The sequence below is a fragment of the Struthio camelus genome, chromosome Z, assembly GCF_040807025.1.
Source record: "Struthio camelus isolate bStrCam1 chromosome Z, bStrCam1.hap1, whole genome shotgun sequence".
NCBI lineage: Eukaryota > Metazoa > Chordata > Aves > Struthioniformes > Struthionidae > Struthio > Struthio camelus.
Window position 1 is genome coordinate 75,440,221 of NC_090982.1, and position 15,206 is coordinate 75,455,426.

The 15,206-nt window shown below is 35.7% G+C and overlaps 1 protein-coding gene across 1 annotated transcript in view; it reads right to left on the reverse strand.

Moving 5' to 3' along the window:
- LOC104147824 (sperm flagellar protein 2) overlaps positions 1-15,206 on the reverse strand; it is a 62,036-nt gene that overhangs the window by 41,449 nt on the left and 5,381 nt on the right. The window contains exons 4-10 of the mRNA XM_068928566.1: positions 14,351-14,521; positions 12,676-12,816; positions 11,518-11,600; positions 10,365-10,578; positions 4,876-5,064; positions 3,502-3,689; positions 1,196-1,364 (exon numbers count right to left, since the gene is read on the reverse strand). Coding sequence (XP_068784667.1) covers positions 1,196-1,364; positions 3,502-3,689; positions 4,876-5,064; positions 10,365-10,578; positions 11,518-11,600; positions 12,676-12,816; positions 14,351-14,521 — 1,155 coding nt within the window. The remainder of the gene's footprint in view (positions 1-1,195; positions 1,365-3,501; positions 3,690-4,875; positions 5,065-10,364; positions 10,579-11,517; positions 11,601-12,675; positions 12,817-14,350; positions 14,522-15,206) is intronic.

Here is a 15,206-nt window from a genome sequence, read left to right on the forward strand (position 1 = left end):
CACCTTTAGTGCCCTTTTACATCTAGAGAAGACTATGCAGACTTTATAATATAAACAATCATATTACTGAAAAACTTGATTTTTTCACTAGTGTTCCACAGTGACTGTTTTCTCCCTGTCTGTCTTTCATATTTGCTTTTGTTCATCTAAAGAGAGTGATCTGGAAATTCATCATATGAGTTGATACGGTCTGAATAAAGATCTTGTAATTAACTTTATTGAGAAAAACAAATGTTAAGACTGAAACCAAAGTCAATTGAGCTGTCAGGCATTCACCACAGAAACTCCTAACAAAAGTTTATACTCACTGCAAAAGAAAATGTACCAATTGGCTCAGGATGTGGGTAAAAGCACATATATTGTGGTCATCATTTCCCAAACAAGTCAAAGACAGACAGATTATTTGCAATGATTTTGCCATAGTATAGTTAAACAGATTATCTGAAACACTGAAAACATAATAGACATTTTTTTCAAAGAAAACCATCAGTAATGCTGTAATTTGGAAAATATAGAATATTTTTTTATTCTAACAAGGGAACATCCATCCTTCAATTTTCACTTGTAAAACTACATAATATATTGTAAAGTTGCAGAAAACTATTAAGGCACACTGAAAATAAGTTACTTGGATTCTAACAAAAGGTTAACAAAAATATCAGCCATTCTTAACTTTCAAAAAGTATTATAATCTTAAAACAAATGTATAATCCAAATCGACAGATTCTATTAGAAAGCTTTAATTCAAAATTGCTGAAAATCAAGAAAAATATCAGATTTGTAACACATACATAGCGTATTCATTTTTACTTTCCTTTACTGGCTACTTCCTGCTACACTTACAAATGTGATAGCACTAACTACACTTTAAAATTCCAGTCATCTAAAAATATTTGCATTGCAATTTACATGCTAGTCCTACGAACTCAGGAGAGAAATATAGTCAGTCTTATATACAAACATGAAATTAAAAACGTGTTTCAAAATTGCACAGACTCTGCAATGCTGCTGACAGAAAATATAACCATATGTATTTCATATAGAACCTCATGTACTGACATGAAAATGTATGTCAAATCCTGGTATCATAAACTATTAAAAGAACAAAATGTATTGTAACATCACAACAAAATGTTTACGACTATGAAAAATGAAGATGTATTTTCTTCCATTATGTTATGTCAATGTGATGTACCTTGTATTCACCATAATCTTTCTCATCTAACAGATTCATTTTATCCAGCTCTACAAGTTGTTCTGGGCTTGGTTCATTTGGCATAGGCTGAACTGAAGCTTGTTCATATATTGGTTTTCCGTTTAAAAAAAATTCTTTCCAATCACACATCAGTTTGAAAGGAATTTTGCTGCAGAAGAAAAAACAAACAATGAGTTTGAAAACAAAATTAAATAAGTTAGTATCTGAGAATACTGGACCTGAATTTACAACAGTTATAGCCCTGAAATAAGCATATGATAAACTAAATATATTTTATCATGCTTTCCATAATGATTATAGCTTTTTAGAGGGGAAACGGTGGTAGTCAGTGTCCTTGACTTCTTATACGGCAGCAGTAGAGACTTGTAAGCATCAGTATCTTCACAAATCTGTCATCATACAGCATCTGGTTGGCAGAGCTGTGCAGTAACAGTTTTGCTATAGTTATCTTTCCCTGCTCCAAAATATTCTCTTTTGTGGGGAAAGGCCTCCCTCACTAAAAATGTGTACAGTTTTTTCCTAGAAGCTAAAATTAATTCACAGTTTTATGAATAATTCAGCTCATTTTTTTCTTTTAGAAAGAAAAAGTATTCATATGAAACACGATAAACTACATACAGTAACTAAATTATTTTTATTGCTAAAGGCAAACAGGACACTGACATGTCACATCTTAGAATTCTATGGCTGCTAAATAAACCAGATAAATACAAGCAGCTTAAATTTGACAAATGTTCACAACTGAGAAGAGTTCTACTATTTTTTAAGGTTACATCAATTTGGGTTTTCTTTCTTCAAGTAATGATCGTAGATAGTTGAGTGTTATGCTTGAAATCAGCTCTACATGTGCTGTTTTGAAAAATATGAAATACACATTGTATGCATCTCACACAATGAAATGCATGGAAAAACTGACAAAGCATACCTGCAGTAGCAGTGAATGCTGATACAATCTTGATACAAATGTTTGAAATATCTTTGAAACACGCATATAAATCACGCACCACTCAGTGCAAGCAAATGTGACACTAGCTTATACTGGAACCATGTCTGTGTTAAACAAGGAAATCACCACTAAACAGCGTCTAGCCTATTTTATCAGGTAGCTACTAGGTCTAAATTTATGTAATTTAAAACTTTATTCTTTTAACATACAATTACAATAAAAGGTAACAAAGACCCCATAGTCTAATCATTGAATACTTTATGAAAGAACAGCAGCAACGGAGACCCCAAAAGCCCCACTCTGTGGTTGTGGAAATGCTCCTGCAGCACAGGTGCATAGAGGTTGCTGCCCGTTTCAGACCAGAAATTCTGATGCAATGGGGCATGTCTGAGGAAGGAATCACAGCATGTTGTACTCTGGGGATTTTAGGCAGAGTTGCTACCCTTAAGATATATTAACCTGTCTGGGCTCTCCTAGGAAATCCTTTCAGGCTGCGTATATTACACAGCAGAAACATTCAGCTTGTGGAGCAGCCTAGAATGAGATGAGCACCACTCAGTTTTCAGCTTTTATGCTAAGCAATTTCTTCACATAAAAGGAAGTCAGTAGTTCCACAAGTAGCAGAACCAGTGAAACTTGGTTTCCTAAAGACTCAAGTTAGCTGAGTTATCAAGAAATTATACTAAGGCAGTAGCCTTGGTTCATGGTATTACATATCAGTGAGTCCTCATAGGTATGCAATATCATGATTTTTCCACACTAAGTAATTGAAGTTTTCCTGTAAGATATCTGAGAATCCACATGAGATGTTACCGGTACTTAAAATAGTCTGAATAATAAATCTTTTCCACTGACAGCAGTTTATGTGAAGGCTTTTTCCCATGTGAATTCTTTGATGTCTTTTAAGGAATGAAATCATGTGCATAATTTTCCTTCACTGGAGGTATTAACAGAGAAACTCTGCCTGACCACCTATGCGAACAAAACTGGGCATGTATGAAACTGGTATCTATTGCTCATATTAGGTTAAAATTGGGTTCAAAATTTGCACGAGAGGGGATACTGATTATAAGAGATATTTGTGAAAATACATGCAAACATGGTTGGTGTAATAACTGTATATTTACTCATTATTATAATAATTTCTCAAAAGTTTTTTGACAGATAAGGAGAAAAAGGAGATAAAGGAGGCAAATGAAGGATGAGACAGCAGTAAGAATCCAAAACATTTCAATACCTAATGAAATGTTTTCTACATCAACGTTTTCTCTTTCAGGTACTTCTAAATTTTTTTCTTTCTCTTTGCCTCTTAGTTTCGCCTAACATCTACCAAACTTACTTGTTGGTCAGCATTCGATATTCTCCTACTTTTGTTGACAAATCAACAATTTGGTCGATCACTTCCCAACAGATAGAATAATGCTTTTTATAACGAGCCTGAGCTCTTCCAGCAGCAATTTTCTCATGACGTTCTCTTTCTTGGATAATTTGCTCCTCATAATCAATCTTTTCTTGTTTGGCAAGAGCCTAGAATTTTTTCAAAGAGTAAACTTGAGATTGCAAAGAAAATGAAAGTGTAGAAATGTACAATCCAGGACAAGAAAATGAATTTGCTCATTTAAGTCAAGAAGTGAAAACAGTTATACATTTCATCTCACCAGAGTTAGATAACCAGCAGACAGATTAACACACAGAGAAATCTAAACATTTCTATTCATTCTGTAAGTTCCAGTTTCTTTTCTAACTGGTATTATATAAAGAAATAAAGGAGAAATATATTACTTCTTTCATGGCAAACAGATTAAGAATGTATTCAGTGGTTGGAGGACAGAGAAACATGAAATGATCCTGTTTACTATTCCTGAGGAACAGCCATACGGATGCATTGGGTAAAGACTTGGCTCTATTGATATCTATGACAGGATCCTCATTTAGAGTACGTGACAAGCAATTTAACATGTCAGATTCTGATCTGCAAATAATTTAAGATGACTGATGCCATCTGATCTTTGAGAAAGACTTCTGGGCATGGAAGATAGTTATCTGTCATGCCGTGCTCCTTTTGGCCAGAAAGCATATTTGGAAGATATGTTGTAACCAATAGCTATAGCTGCTGATTACATAGAACTCCAGCTGGGCTGAAGGATGTGGAGCTGTTAATTTTATCTGGCAGGAGCAAAGACAGCCACCGTAGCAGTATAGCCTGTTGTGGGTATAGAACTTGGCAGTTTGCCACAGGATTATGAATTCTTTTAGTTTATTAATCAGCCTCCGTAGCTCCTAGGTAGAAATTAGCACTCAGGAGTGAAACTCCTTATGACCAGAATTTGTCAAGAATGGATATTAACAGGTTACATCTAAAGGAAATGAAAGACATGATTCTTAAGATTAGGTATTCTGTCATTTTCTCCTGACATTTTTTCTCAGGAGGACTTTGCCTTTTAATCTCAGCATACAGAAACGTTTCCACAAAAAGTTAAATTAATTTGGAAGAAAAGATCAAAATTAGATGTTAAGCTGCTCAGTTTCATCATTTATTAACTTAGCTGTAACTTTGAACCTTACAGTTAAAAGCAATATGTTCATTGTTAGATCACTCTGTCCCTAGGAAAAAACCTATGTTTTAACAATTGACAATATAAATTCCACAGAGCATTTTATAACAGGTAGGTACTGCAACAGTCCTCAACTCAGGGAGTAAATAATGTTTTACCGCTTCTCTGTCAAGAGCTTCCTGGAACTCTTTCAGTCTTCTTTCTTCATATTGTTTTTCTCTGAAAATTCTGTTTTGCCGTAACACCTCTTTTTCATGTCGAACATGCATGAGTTGAACAGCAATTCTCCGCTCCTGCTGAGATTGTCTCATTAGTCTGTAAATAAGTTGCTCCTCCCGGTAAGCCTCCTAAAGGATAAAAAGTTATTAGTATTAAATACAGCTTATAAACTATTTCATAGAAAACTAATAATTACCTCATATGAGATATATGAATGGAGAACAGCATTTACTTGCATATTTGATCCATTAATCTGAAAACCCATTTCTATGTATGAGGACTGTCACTTCTGTAAACTATACAAGAAATGTAAAACTATAGTGAATTCTATGTGTCTTAATTGACGTACTCAGTAAAAATGCATTTGTTCAGATTAACTTGATTTTAACTTGATAAATCCTATGTGCGAAGAAACTGTACCGTATTTCAAATAATCTCATCGGGATGTAAAAACATATCCCTTCCTTGAATCAATAACCAGTCATATTTTCCCTTACCCATCCCTGCTCTCTGCCAATCCCCATTCTCAGCTGTACTCTGTTGGATCCTTGTTCAGTCTATTCTTCTACAGATTTGATTTTTTTCCATCTTTCTTGGGATTTAGGTAATTTTCTCCTTCATTCTGGAGACTGGGGATATTGGTGAGCACTCAGAACAGAGGAAAATACAAGACTTGCAGCTTTACATTTCAGTGTTCTCACTGGGATATGCTATGACATATGGAACCCCATACCTGATATGAAAGTCATTTTTAACCATTTGCTTGAAGTGTGGTCAATGCGGACGGACACTTTGAAGGCTGTAGACTGTTACTTTTCAAAGTACTTGACAAGTCATAATAGTATCTCCTCATTGCTCTACCTCTTTCATACGTTCCTTATTCTTTTCCTCTGTTCTTGGCTATCTAATGTAAACTTTAAAGTTTAACCTAAGGTTTCTTCCATTTCTTTTGTGGTCCAGAACTGCTTCTGATTTCTGAGTGAAAGCATCAGCTTGCCATTGAAGCCCCACTGCCAAACATCATTCCTACAGCAGATTTTTAAAGGACATTTCTGCTTCCCTAGACATTTGTTCCAGATATGGAAAAACCGCTATGAAATATAAAATTTAAATATCTACATTAGGAACTAATTTGAAGAGTTGAAATTCCTTCTCCTAAGAACAGCGGACAAGGGTAAAGCACTGTGAGTATTAGTTTGAAAGAAAAAACAAAACAAAACAAAGCATCACTTCTTTATATTATCTTTTAATCTGGTTCATTCATCTATCTATGACTGAGAGAGGGCAGAACATATTTTGTAAATTTACCTATAAGTGAAAACTTAAGCTTTATTACATATTATTGTGAAAGAAACAATTAACTCTTAAAAAGAGCTCTAACTGTGTGCCAGTGCCAAATAACACAACCGAGATATCTGTAATAGCCTTCTGACACAAAGCAGCAAAATATGGCTATTTTAATTGCCATAATATGAATGACAGCTTCTAATAAATTTAGATCTTTAATGTTGGTGTTAGGGAGATAAGTCAGTATCTCTCACACAAAACTCTTTCCACATTTTTAAGTTCTTTTGCCTTTACAACTTCTAGGAATAAAGTACATTCCAAATAAATACTGGTGACCTGAAAAGACTAAGTGGTATAAACATACCTCCACATTTTCATTTATTCTTTTTAGTCAAAAGGTGAGCATCTGTGCTTTGCACTCCTCTTTCCCAACACTGTATCTTGTGACAGTGCAAGATGGCACTGAGGAACCTACACCTTTCCACAGTGCTCGTTTAAATGTGGGGCCTTGCTGAAAGCCATATATTTGCTCTGTGCCTCCCTCCAACTCTATGATTCTGGATGCATGATGCAGCTGGTCATTTACCTAATCAGCTGCATATGATGGAGATCAAGCACACCCAAGATATGGTGCTGTGCTAGGAATGTGTAAAATCTAGGAGCTTCTTTATATTTTGATATTCCTGCTATATGCCATTCATGTGATATAGTTCAGGCGATAACATTTTCTAATAGCAGGACCCACTGAAGAATTAATCTATCTGTTTGTCCTTTACATTCATGAAGTCAAGGCAATAGGAGGAGACATGATGCCTGTTGCTGCCTCAGTTCTATCTACTGCCACCTTTTTGGACTCAGTATTTCATAAAGATTTCAAAGAAGAATAGAAAATGCACAGACTTTGCTTCCTACTATAAGTAAATAACCTTCATTGTTTTCCTTAGTTTCACCTGCTCATCCCCATTCAGGGATTAGTACAGCAAGCAATATGCCACTAGAGGAAGATGGATCTTTAAATTCTAATTTAAAGAGGATCAAAAGAGTCTCCTTAACAAATTGGTCATCTGTCATACTTAAACCATCAACTGTATGGCATAAAGTAGATGGCCCAGTGAGAATTGAAAGCACCTCATTTAGGTGAACACGTTCTTTATAAAGGAGATAGGAAGATGGTCCTGTAAAGCAATTCAGAGCACTGAAGGGAGATATTTACTTTGATTGATTGGGAGGGGATCTGGATAATTAAATATTTTGACATACTGAGGAGGCCTAAAAAGAGCCAGCAGGAAATTTTTGAGGAACAGGAATATCTGAACAGACAATTAACTCAGAGCTGCACAATAGATAAATTAGGATTCAGAACAGCAAATTCCTCATTTAAAAATGGGTGCCTATTGGGTGGAGGAGGGAGCATTGGTAGTAGTATTTCATACAAACAGAAATGGTCAAAGTACTGAAACTTCTGTAGGCTGATTAGAGTTTGGAACCTTCTGGGCCTACTAAGAGATATGATAAAAATGATAGCTTCATTTTTTGACGTATCACCTTACATTAACTTCTCCTTCTCAAAGGATTGTGCAGTGCCTGAAGAAGTCATAAACATCATAAATGAGACATCTTAGTAATCATTTAAAAATTAGTATTGAGAAAGTACAATACACATTTTTTTCAGTTTACCTATCTGAGACAACAGTGGCATCCAGTGGCCAAACATTATTGTCATGTTTATGTTTCATGATGTACATATATCATAGGTATGCCTGGATTTCTATTTCCTTGTTTAATTTAAATATCAATGGAGCAATGCTGTCCTGTTGTATAGTCATAAGACGTATGACCAAAACTTATAGCTTAGCATATAAAAATCTATTTGGGTGGCAGGCAATAACGTAGTAATAACAATTAATTTCCCCTCCCATATCTATCTTCACAGTATACTGCTGACAGTAACTTCCTCATGTCTTCTTAAATTCAAAGAGATAAAATCTAAACAGAGTGTTTAAAAATAACAAGTACTTATTAAAAATAGTTTGTCAAAACAGTGCAGATCAAAGATTCAGCTAGGATTAAATCGCGTTACTGTCAAATGCTTCCAACTGCTGCCTGTGCAAATCTGACTGGCATCACCCTATGCTCCGGAGAGAGGAGTGGCACGTTATTTTAAAGCATTTTTGCTCTCAGGCCCTGACTTGTACTACAGTCTGCAGTGTGCCATGCGTGGACATGAGACACAGAAAAGCACTCTGAAGGGATGGAGTCCATCTGAACTGACTGTGTAGATGATTCCACAGCCTGTGTCTAAGTTTTATACAGTGTGGGTAAAAGTTTGTCCCTTGACTAACAAGAAAGCCACAATTTCATCTAACAAATCTTTTCTGCTTCAATGGAGGGAGAAACTAATTTTCAGCTACTTTGTGTACTTTTAATCTGTTTTGAAAAAAGAAAGCATCTCCATTTAATTCTCACTTCTCTAACTCAAGCAACATCTAGTTTCTAAACTCTCACAGAATTCCAACTGGCCATGTGTTCCCCAGCTAATTCAGAAGCATTTAGCACCAAATAGATTCTCTGATCTGGTCAAGCTACTGTTCCAGTCAACTGATTACTTGTCTTTTCTTCCAGTCCCTGCAGCTTGTGGCTTTTATTTTCCCTATATCAATGCTGAAAGTTTTCACAGGAGGTGAGGGACCCTGTTGTTATATTCGCTTTTCTTTGGAGCCTCACTCGAGCCGGTCTCATTGGTAGCACATCCCAGCATCTCCTTCATCTCAAACCGGCAAGGTCCATACTACAACTGTAGGCACAGTGGCTGCCTGCCTCCCGGACAGCACTGGCTGGCTTGGCTTACTTAAAGGTGCACCCATGGGTGCTGATGCTGATAGCCATGGCTCTCTGAACTACCAGTCCAGGCTGCTGGGGCTGCAACAGCTGATGGCAGGGAAAGAGAAAATGCTGAAGTGCATGGTTTTCACACAACTGGGCGGTCGAACTTCTTCATGGTCTGTGCATATCAACAAGCACATTATCCAGGTACTCTGTCTCCAAGCCCTCACTCAAGGAGGTTTTGGATAGATGGGAGTCTTGGTCTGAGCTACTACAGCTGTTCTTACTTTTTCATATAATACAGGTCTGGGAGAAACACTGATCTAGTTCCTATGTGCCCTACCCCAACAAACTTGCAATTTGTTCTTAACAACTTCAAAAACCTCTCTGGACAACACATGCCAATGCTTTAAAAATATATTATATAATTTCAATTTTATACTTTTCTGTTAGAGATGCAACACATTTTAAGTGCCAGGGACAGCAGGGGAGACAGCAATCAACTGTACTGGGATCAGTGCATCTGATCTAAGCTAAGGACCCACAATGTCACACTAAGATAAAAGATACTGAGAAATCACAGAAACCAAGAAAGGTTCTGTTTAATGCCATTAGCACTACAGAGAGAAAGAGGTGTGAAGTCAGTGCTTGTGAATAAGGAGTGTCTCAGGAGGAATCTCAAAAGCCTTATGCTTTTCAAGACAAGACAGAATTGAAATGTAATAATTTGTAACATCAATTTTTGGACACAACAGAGCCATGCTCCCAGGATACATCTTCTATCCCATAACACATCAAAAACCAAAGCTCCCACCTGCAATAGGAAGGATTTTGCTTCTTCATACCACTCTGCACAAACCATTTCAGAATTCATCTAATCTACATCTAACACTATGTTACCCATTTGCAAATACAGTTTAATATCACATTTAATAATATTTAAGTAGTACCTTCTTCAGATCAAGTATACATTTCAATAGTTTAAAGTTAATTTTTTTTTATACTTTTAGGGAAAATTAGAAGGCAGGTCTTCAGCTGATTTTAAACATGTTAGCTCTGCTGCCTTTAAGTGAACCTTTATTATTTATAAGGATGAAGTATAACACTAAGGTGGCAAGAAATAATGGACAACCGTATTTTTCAAGGAAATACAACGGCTAGCATAAAAGCAGTTTTCAGAGATAAAGTGTATATGCTTTCCTTTTCCCCCTTCAAATTGTATTCCACCCTCCAAAAACCATGTTGTTTAATCATTGTAAGTAAATATTTAGATTACTACTTGTGCACGGGCTTTGTATGTCAGCATACATTTTCTTACCTCTTGTGCTTCATGTGCTATTAACTGTTCCATTAGCATTTTTCGCCGTCTCTTTTCTCGTTGCTCTCTAGCAAATGTATCTTCCTCCAAACGTTTTTGGATTTTCCTAATATATTCATCATCTGAATAAATATTTAACAGTTCAGTAGTCTGTGCTGTAGTTTCTAGGGTTGTTGTACGCGACCTCTGTGTTTGCAATGATTTTTCTATATCACTGGCCAAAAAGATTAAATAACAACAGAACACTCACTCACTTTACAGAAATGATAGTTCTTAGAGGTGTTTTCATACAGATGTAATGATATGTAAGTTTGACAAATATATAGTGGAATTACATTGGCCAGCACTCTTTGTGGATACTGTGGCTATGTTCTTGATGTCCGTGTGCCCCATAATCACCATTTAGTCCTGAGGAGGTCCCCAGTACTGCCTGGAGCCAACTGTCAATCATTTCAGTTGTCAATATTTAATATCACAGAAACAGAACTCTGTAGAAGCAGAAAATTAGGATGGCTTGCAGAATATCAAAGAAAGATACGTTACTCTTCAAAATGCCCATTCTCTCAGAGCACACTTTTGCCAAGTTATTAATCGGAGGTTTTTTCTTGCAGAAGTATCCATAAGAGTATGCTACAGGTGCCATGTCTCCTGAATATGATAAACACATCACTAAAGGGGGCAGAACGGCTATTACTTGTAAGTATCCACAAATGAATCAACATACAGGCAACATCACTCAAAGGAGAAAGACAGGTTGCCCTTACTTCTATCTGAAATGTGTTACTCTGTATACACATCCATAACCACTCTCCTCCCTCAGCAGGTCAAATGACCTTACAAATCCAATGTCTGAAATGAACTGGGAAGAAGAGATGAGCTTTGTTTCCTTTATTGCTGCATGTGCGGCAAAAAGGAGAGCAAGGTGGTTTAGCCATCCCTGCTACAATTACAGATAAGATAGAGAAACTGTAACACTGCTGGAGCTGGAATACTTGCAGTGCAAGTGGGCATACAGAAAATCGCTCAAAGGGGAATCAGAGTTTAAGCTCAGCAAGACATCACAATTTCTCCAAGTAGTATATATAGTACATACACAGTGGGCAGCTGGGATAGGATCCTGTCTAAGCTTAACAATCTAATATCCAAATATTACCTGTCAGTGACTTGGCTCCTGAGTACTGCTGTGGTATTTTCTGTCATAGACTTCTCAAACTTTTTAATTTCCTTGTATGTGTCCTGAAGAAATAATACAAAATTTAATGTTTCTTTTCCCTGCACAAAATATCATAAACAGGTTCAACTATCTATTTACAGAGTAAGTATTAGGTAAAGATTTTTATGCCATGTTAGTGCAACAGAAAAGGCTGCACTGAAAATATATTAAAATATATATTATACACCAGGACAAAAGGTGAGATTCTTTTCTTCTCTTGCCTTTCATTTCCTTGCATTTCCCCCTTTTTCTAGCTATAACTACATTTACCAGACAGAAAATCCTAACTTTTTGCAGGTGTCTGTTCTGCAGGATGATTTTGATTGTATATGGGACTCTAGTGGTTTATTCAATTCCTATCATTGAGGAATTCTGAAACAAAATATTCTAGGCCATGTTCTGCTTTAGATTTAGTAGCTTGATAATTACAGTGATAATTACTCAGGCAGTTACCATCCTACACGCTATGTGGAATGCATCTGATTGGGTTGTACAGTGCTAAAAACTGGTAATATTTGGAGCCCTAATGACAGCATGATCTAAAATCTGTAAGGTTATCCTCCAAGTACTCCTCAGCACTAAATAACATAGAATATATTTTTCGGATTGATACATTGCCACCATCTCTTGATCTGACCAGGGACAATGACCAATTTCAAATCTCAGTAATATTTTTGATATAGCAGACCTTTTTAAAGTATGCTGCAGAAGAGCTCATACATTATTGTGCAAAAGTACATCATTCACAAATGACAAGGGAAAATTAATGCTTTGATTCCTGATGTATTCTAGTCAGTAGACTAGAAGCTAAAATATTATCAGCAATTAAATTAGTATCCAATCCTACATTATTTATTAAGAACTTTCTCTTACCTCAAAGAAAATTTTCTGTATGTAATAAATGCAGAATTACACTGCAGTTTATTGACATTTTGCCCAGTTTTCACTGCTTGAGTCCACTATATAATTTCAATAGTTATTTCAGGCACTTCCGGTTGGTGCATGCTCAATATTTTTAACTGTAAAAGCTCCCAGCACACTATATGTTTTCACATAAGTTCACATAATTAACATTAAAAGAACACAGATGACAGTTACCTCTGCTTCTTTTTTCTTCTTTAACAATTTTTTGGCTTCAATAGCTTTTATTGTGTGGTTTGGTGGTGGCTTTGGAATCTGTATAACAGCTGCTTGAATTCTAGCCATTATTTCATTTTGTCTCCTTCTTCCTATGCGATGCTGAATATTTAACATCATGTGTTCAGATACTTGAGTTGAAACAAAATAATATTACTCTAATACACTACCAATTTCTCTATAGGAGTAAATGTAATTAATTGATAAGGAAAAAAAAACCTTCTAAGAAGAAAGTAAAAGAACAAATCAAACTTGAGGCATGAGCAAATGACATTTTTTAAAAGTGGATCATTAAAATACCATGAAAGCAAAGAATCCTTTATGTTTTGTCCACAGTTAAATCTTATCCTAAGAATATTCTCAGTCACTATACATATAAATTAATATTTTTATATCAAGGAATTGAAGTTGTAAAATATATTTTAAATTAAACTATTACTCTATGTTCTGAGTAATTTGACAGCTCTGCAATATGCTACCACATGTTCTCAATATTTGAGGATGAAGACATATTTTTCAAGTGTCAATATCAGAAAACGGTGCCTCTATATAGGCTACGTCTGCATTAATAAATAGTGCAGTGCAATAGAATCAGATCTGTAGTGAAAAACCAGTTTGTCCTCTATGCCCAGGATGCATTTAAGGGATTGTATTAAATGCTAGCTCTAGTCTGGTAGCTATTTCAGGTCACAAGTCAACACAGAAACTCAGGAACAGGCACAACATTAGGCAATGCTGCTGCTGAACGTTGAGTTTCAGATGATTAAGAAGTAGTAGACATCTAAATGACACCATTAAGTGACACTGCACTAGATATATATATATATGTAGCTAAAGGGTGGAGTTGAGTAGAAAAAAAGGCTTTTCTACAAAGAGTCAAAGAAAACTAAAAAATAAATAAATATATAATTTGTGGAATAGATTTAAAAATATTTTGAAAGTGTTTTGGATATTGCTTATATTTTCTTCTCTAGGCACACAAAGGTACATTTTATTTATTCTTGTTCTTACAGCGGCTATAAGAAAAGCTTAACAGCAGCAATATTCTTTAGCCTATAAATCGTTCCCCTTAATTAGCTATCCAAAATGTTACTCAAATTGGTCAACTTCATTTTCATCATAATTCAGCACCCTTTGGCTAAGTGGCCAGCTCATGTACATAAAAAAATACAGGGCTGTATTTTGGATGTGTGTTACCTCATTCTGAGAAATTAGTTCCTCTTTAACTTTATCAGAGCAACTACACAGAGCTACTGTAGGTACCCCTTTTCTTCAGTCTGAGCAATGCTTCATCTTTTCTTCACAAATGAAGAACGTCACAAACCTCCTTCACAAGAACACTAAACCACACACAGTTATGAAAGTGCAATTTGTCTTCAAATCTATCAAGGGTTTTCATGCATGACAATATGCAAACACTTAAAGTCAAGGATGTGATTTTTAAATATTGTTTTAAAGTGTCTTATGTACACTATATACCTTAATGCTTGCCAAGAGTATTCTTTTTTGTTTTTCTATAAACATGTGATTGTGTAGCACAGAGTTAACAAGCACTCACACTGGCTGTAAGTTATTACGTAACTGAACTTAAGAACATACTTCTTCAGAAGTCTCTTTATAGAGAGTAAAAGGTCACCTTTTCAATGTCTTGGGCCCTCTGTTCCTCTTGGAGCTTTTGAGCTTTCTGTTGTTCTGCAATATGCATACGAGCTATTTTATTTTCTATTGCCTTAGATTTCATTTCAAAACGCTCTGAAACCTGCTGCAGCTGCAAGTCAGTCTGACGTGGCATTAAATTTTTCAGACGCTAAAATTAAATGTTAAGACAATCAAGAGTCAGAAACACTAAGAAACATTATATTTAAATAAGATAATTTTGTAATAGACATTTGAAATTGTTTTTCTGTGTTAATGTACATAGAATAACACCTAAACAGGGTGGAATAATTTTCAGAAAAAAGGATCAGTTCTATTGAAATCAACGTGCAGAATTCAAGTTAAACAATGTCAAATTCAAATACAGGAGATTTATCTTGAATATAAGAAAAAAGCTTTTTCACTGTGAGGGTGAATAAACAGTTTGTGGAGAGCAGCTGCAATCTCCATCTGTAAAAATATTCAAAAATCAGACTGGACAAGGTCCTGAACAATCTCCCCTAGTTTACCCTGCTTTGACAAGGGGGGCCGGACTAATGAGCTCCAGAGGTCTCTTCCAACCTCAGCTATTCTGTGATTCAAATGGCATTCGGAACGCATCTATTGACAGGAGTTATTGTCAATTGCTCCAACTGCTTTAAGCTATCCATAGATGCATAAAGGGTTGTTTTGACTGATTCGTCCTGCTCCTGCACGTGTTAATAAACTTTGTTTGTAGACTATATGCCAGGATGAGTGCCAGAAAAAATGAGAAACTTCACCTAGCTGAGTTTGTTTCATGATGTATAGCTTTGTAAAGAACGCTCACCTGGATAACAAATTACGATCTATACATG